Raw genomic sequence first — 5,968 nt, 5'->3', positions numbered from 1 at the left:
TTTTCAACAAATATTTATTTCATCTAAAATTATGCCAATATATAAATATTCTCAAACCTTCTCCAGTAAACGGTTAAAATATAAATATTATAAAAACATTACTTTGTAGGTACTGTACACCATCCTGTGCATTATTATTGTACAGTGGTCATTGTACAACAGGTAATTAATCACACCACACCATGCAGTGATTGTAACTACAAACCACAACTTAATTTTGCTCTGATGTTGAATTATACTATAGTACAGTACTTCCAAATTGTTATACAGTACATGTCAACTGTTTACATTGGCTAGGAGACTGACTTTCTAGACTTAAAATTCTTATTCGGGCAATTTTAATTTGAACAAGTCCAGCAAGTCAAAAGCCTCAATCTTGTAGTACATTAGAGTTCAATCTTTAATATACTTTGAGCTCAATCTTTAATATTTTGCAGATTTGATTTCAATCTTTTCGTAAACGTTTCATGAACGAGGGACTGAAATCTGTCCCGCAGTCTGGTAAGGGCAGCTTCCTTCGCCTTCAGCTTCTTGTTTTTCTCCTCAAGGAGTACCACAGTTCCTTCCATATCCTTCATACTTTCCTTCCTCTTCTGCCTGCATTTTTTCGATGCCTCGTTGTTCAACACGCGAATTCTACGGTACTTTTCTTCTTCCGACAGACACGTATTGGACTGTCTGGTCCTCTTGGGAGAGGTGGTGTACCCAGATGTTGAGGCCAATGGTTCCTCAAGTGCCTCAGACTTTTTTCTCTTCCTGGGTGAGGTGGTGTACCCAGACGTTGATGCCAATGGTTCAAGTGACTCTTGCGTTAAGTCTAAGCCCAGCAGATCTGTGGTTAAGCAATCATCGAGAGGCACAGTATCCCTGAACCTGGCGGGCCTCTTGGAGCTCCTCCTCTGTCGGGTTACTCTGACTGTACTAATATTAGAGTGTGCCACTCCTGCTGCACCACTAGATAACGGAGTAGAAGGCAACACGAGAGACTCCACACAAGGGGATGGCGCCAACAAACCCTCGAACTCTCCAACTGACGGTGAGGATATCTGAGGTTCCTGTAAAGGCCACACAGATTCCGTCCCAACTGTCTGTGAGAGAGCCGTGACATGTGACGTATTCAAGAATGACTCAATGGAAAGTGAATTCTGGTTGACTGGGGTGTCATGACCTTGGTAGACACTCTTAGCTCCCTCAGTTGGCAGTTGAGGTAGAGCACTCGCATCACCCTCACACGGCCTTCCAAGTCCATTATTCATCTGAATAAAATAAAATTAATAAAATAAATTAAGCTTGTTACTTCTTGGCTTCAGGTGCATAAGGGAAAATATTCAAAACTAAAGGTAAATGAAGCACTTTCTGTGATGTAGTTGACCAAGTCACAATGATTCACTCACTGATAGCAGCCTCCAAAAGAACCAAATTTCTCCACCTTATGACCAACAACTACATTTGGTACCTTATGTATATAACCCTTACAACACAAACAACTATTCCATTATCCTCATGTATTATTACTTCATCATAAATGGATATACAGTACAGTAAGGTCATCTGTTTAGGGCTATCATCTGGACACAGAGGAATTAGGATTTTGTTCAGTATCTACTGTACTACTCTCATTGAATCTATTATTTAAAAAAAAAAAAAAGTATATATATATATATATATAAAGTAAAATGAAAGACAAGTGTTTTAGAGAGTGCGAGAGAGAGAATAAAATGTAACAGTGTGGTAAAAAAAAAAAACCCTGTACTGCATTAAAAACAGGTAAAAAATGTGGTTCCTCGATATGTTAACTAGTGTCCTGGGTTGCATGGAGTTAAACATTTGCACGAAATTGTGAATAAAAAGTTACAATACTCTGATATTTACCTCAGTGTCTAGTAGGCCTGACTCTTGCATGGCACTGTTGAGGAGATCATCACTGTTTCCAAGGAACATGTCCAGATATGTGGTATTGGCATTTAACTCATCAATGTCCAGGCTGTGTGGGAGGATTTTATTGATGTGCTCCATTATTTCTGGGGAAATTTCTAAATTATTCTCCAAGTCCTGGGGTGGAAGAGCATCTGAGAGAAATGGAGCAGAGAGATTCACTGTGCCCGAGTCTTGTGTAAATGATGATCGTTCATGGCTATTGAGGAAGTCTGAAGGAGATAGTGGTGGATGGGGATGGCAGAGTAGTGTGTTGGTGGTGGAGGGCATCAAGGTACTCAAATCAGAGGCAACATCAATACAGTCTTGTGGCTTCATTATCTGTTCCTCCCTACAGATGTCTTGTTGATCTTCCTGGTCACACTGGGGTGAGGTGACTGACGGGAGTGGACTGAGGTCAAACAACACCATTGACTTGGAATCGTCCTCCAGTGTGGTGGGGCAACCATGTGCTGGCTCACAATTCACTTCCATGTTACAGCTACTGAAACTGTAAATGGTTTTGCCATCCAAAATCTCATCAAACTCTGCAACAAATAGAAACTACAGTTAAAAAAATTATAAAGTTTACTTCTTCAAGATTTGAGACAGCACATTTTTACAGTTATAGAATTAATTTGACACTTTCTTACGGAAATTATGTGTTAGTGGTGAGAACCGATTTCTGTAAATTGTCTTGGTACAGAAAAACTATTCAGACTTTAATCATTTGGTTTTCAAAGTTTTCATTTCAATTCCAAACAACCACCAACTTAATGTTCAATGCACAAAAGTATTTTCACTGTCAATGTAAAGCTTTAAACACAATTGGCAAAAATCCTTTCATTAAGAGAGCAAGAAATTTTCACAAGTGCCAAAATTAGCTATCACCAGCACAGTTCAACTTCAATCACCAAACGCCAAATCTTCACAATACTCCAACACGTATCATAATATCCTCCGGGTGATGATGTGAGTATTACTGATAACTGCAGCTGACTGCACTCTTACCCCACATCCTCAACTTATATACGGTACAATATCCAGGAGGGGTTGCCAGAGCACCAGTTTCCAGATACCACCTTTAGATCACTCTTCAGGTTCATAAGGAACACTGGGTAAACATACAGTATTCACACAGTATTCACAGACTGCACTTCTTTAAGAGGCCATTACAGACATTTGTGGTTTTAATGGATTACGAATTTCAACCCAGTAAATAGGTCCTTTTTTAGTGAGTGATGCTTTCTGATGGAACATATCAACATATGTCTAAGAAAAATGTATACACACAGCATTACAGAATTTATGGATCGCTAAGGAGATCACGTAATTGACTGTATTGCCTCGGCAACATCGTCCTCACTTGGGGAACCTTAGCTTGATGCCAAAGTTTAGTGAAGATCTGTGTTACACCGGTTTAATTCCAGTTAAATTTTCTGAGAGAGAAGGGGGATGAGGCGGGAGAGGAGCTGGGGGGAGTAGGTGAAGTGAGAGCATAACTGGGGAGTTAAGTGATGCAGGAGAAGAGCTGGGGGGGTTAGGCGAAGCAGAAGAAGAACTGGGGTGTTAGAAGAAACAGGAGAAGAACTGGGGTGTTAAGGTGCAGGAGAAAAAGAACTAGAGGTCTTAGGTGAAGCAGGAGAAAGAACTGGGGGTTAAGTGCAGCAGGAGAAAGAACTGGGGGGTGTTAGGTGAGCAGGAGAAGAACTGGGGAGTGTTAAGAATGAAAGCGGAGAAAGAAAAGAACTGAAGTGTTAGAGTGAAACCAGGAGAGAAAGAACTGGGGTGTTAGGTGAAGCAGGAGGAGAAGAACTGGGGGGTGTTAGGTGGAGCAGAAGAACTGGGGGGGTGTTAGGTGAAGCAGGAGAAGAACTGGGAGATTAAGTGAGCAGGAGAAGAACTGAGGGTGTGGGTGAGCGGAGAAAAGAACTGGGGGGTGTTAGGTAGGCGGGGGAGAAAGGAGCAGGGGGTGTTAGGTGAAGCGGGAGAAGAACTGGGGGGGTGTTAGTGAAACAGAACTGGGGGGTGTTAGGTGAAGCGGGAAGAACTGGGGGAGTTTTAGGTGAAGCGGGGAGAAGAACTACAGAAGTGTTAGGTGAGCGGGAGAAAAGAACTGAGAGTGTTAGGTGAAGCAGGAGAAGAACTGGGGGTTAGGTGAAGCAGAAGAACCCCAGGGGTGTCAGACAGGCGGGAGAAAAACTGGGGGGTGTTGGGTGAGCCCGGGAGAAGAACTGGGGGGTTGGAGTGAAACAGGAGAGCACTGGGGGGTGTTAGGTGAAGCAGGAGAAAGAACTGGGGGGGAGTTGGGTGAAGCAGGAGAAGAAGAACTGGGGGGGTTAGGTGAAGCAGGAGAAGAACTGGGGGTCTGGAGTGAAGCAGGAGAGAACTGGGGGTGTTAGGTGAAGCAGGAGAAGAACTGGGGGTGTTAGGTGAAGCAGGAGAAGAACTGGGGGTGTTAGGTGAAGCAGGAGAAGAACTGGGGGTGTTAGGTGAAGCAGGAGAAGAACTGGGGGGGGTTTGGGTGAAGCAGGAGATCTGTGGCGGTGATTAATGATGGTCAAACTCACTTATGTCAGGTGTGTTGAGCTCACACGAGGGAACGGTGGTATAAGTGTTCGCCGCGGCCATAGAATGATTGTCTTCTCCAATTCCACTCAGCTTCAGCAGCAGTTTTGGCTGTAAGGGTTTGTTCAAGGGGAATGTTTGCCTTTCTTTGTCTACCATACAATACTACACACAGCACAAACAAGTATACAGCATTTAATTACAAATTTCCAGGCTACAATAAGGTAAAGTCTTATACAGTAGTACAGCAATTTTGAGTTTTATATTTTATTTTGTTAATGGAGAAGTATAATCATTAAGCTAGTTATGTGCTTAAACAACTTTAGGTGAAGGGCAGTAAAAACATTACACACTTCAACAACTTCTAGACTCACCTTGCTTGCGGTCAAGGTTCCAGCAACAGTCCTGGAGTATGAGGGATCCCCAATCTGCTTTAGAGTCGGGTTCCCTTGCCCTGGTAATATTTCTAGGGGCTCCAGCCTCAGTTTTGGTGCTGCCTTCTGACCGATGCATCGTGGAATCTAGGGGAGGGAAGAATGTAAGGGAAATATTAGAATCTATTTTAGGTTTAGTTTACACTTAAGTTAAAGCTGACCAGTGAGAGTTGACTTGGAAGATGACCTTTTTAGTCTTTACTTAACTGGACTTTTTGGACTTGGTCATTTACATACAGGACTTGATCCCAGGGCTGGTTAAAACCCTACAGTTAGCAACTTACACGGCGGAACACAGAGCACGACTCGTAATTGCTCGGTATTTCGCTCGTTAACTCAAGGAAACCTATTTATTTTTACCACAGGCTGCGACATGGATGCTGTTGATGTGTTCGGCTCCACCCAAGGTCTGGATCTTCCAGTCGTGGCTACCAAAGCCAAACTGTTTTATGAACTTTGTGCTCAAGTCCTGAGAATTCCTTTCGTCGTTATGACTTGTCTTTACACACAAACTCTGCAGGCAGCAGCTTTGACACTACTGGCTGAGCTGTGTAACTGTGTGTTCAGTAGGGGTTGGTTCAAGGCCAAGTTGCTCCAGTTGCTGCAACACGTGAGCCTCCAGGAGGGTTGTGTTGCAGAAGCAGGTTGCAGGGCCCACCTAGGTGCCAAGAGCAGGTCACCACGGGGCTCATCAACCTGCAGTCACATACTCATCACTATCTTTACTCAGCAGGTACACTCCTTGGATGATAAGACAGAAGCATTATCTTATATTTGTTGTAAAAATACATAATTCTGTTTTAGGATTGATTATTATCATTAGCAATAACACACAGAAATTATTTGCCTTTGGCAATGATTTTACATATTTAAAATAATCAATGCTGGTGGTTTTGTGTGTGTTGGGTGAGAGGCCCCTCATAAGTACTAAACCATTTTCCTTAATCAATGTAGAACTGATGAGGAATGGATAGTCCAGTCTCCAAATAAAACCTTAATACAGCAACCTATGACAACTGCCACATGGGCCCTGAGTCACATACAGTACAGTA

General features: G+C 42.8%; 1 protein-coding gene across 1 annotated transcript; it reads right to left on the bottom strand.

Annotated features, from left to right (window-relative positions):
• LOC121867919 lies at positions 1–5,968 on the bottom strand (the record flags this gene model as incomplete). The annotated part of the gene is given in 5 exon segments (XM_042368062.1): positions 1–1,256; positions 1,873–2,462; positions 4,485–4,593; positions 4,857–5,003; positions 5,277–5,968. Coding segments are annotated over 5 exon segments (1,701 nt in total). The 3' UTR covers positions 1–416.

Source organism: Homarus americanus, unplaced genomic scaffold, assembly GCF_018991925.1.
Source record: "Homarus americanus isolate GMGI-L3 unplaced genomic scaffold, GMGI_Hamer_2.0 scaffold32583, whole genome shotgun sequence".
Classification (NCBI taxonomy): Eukaryota; Metazoa; Arthropoda; class Malacostraca; order Decapoda; family Nephropidae; genus Homarus; species Homarus americanus.
Note: the sequence above shows the minus strand (reverse complement) of the source record. Positions and strands in the feature narration are given on the sequence as shown.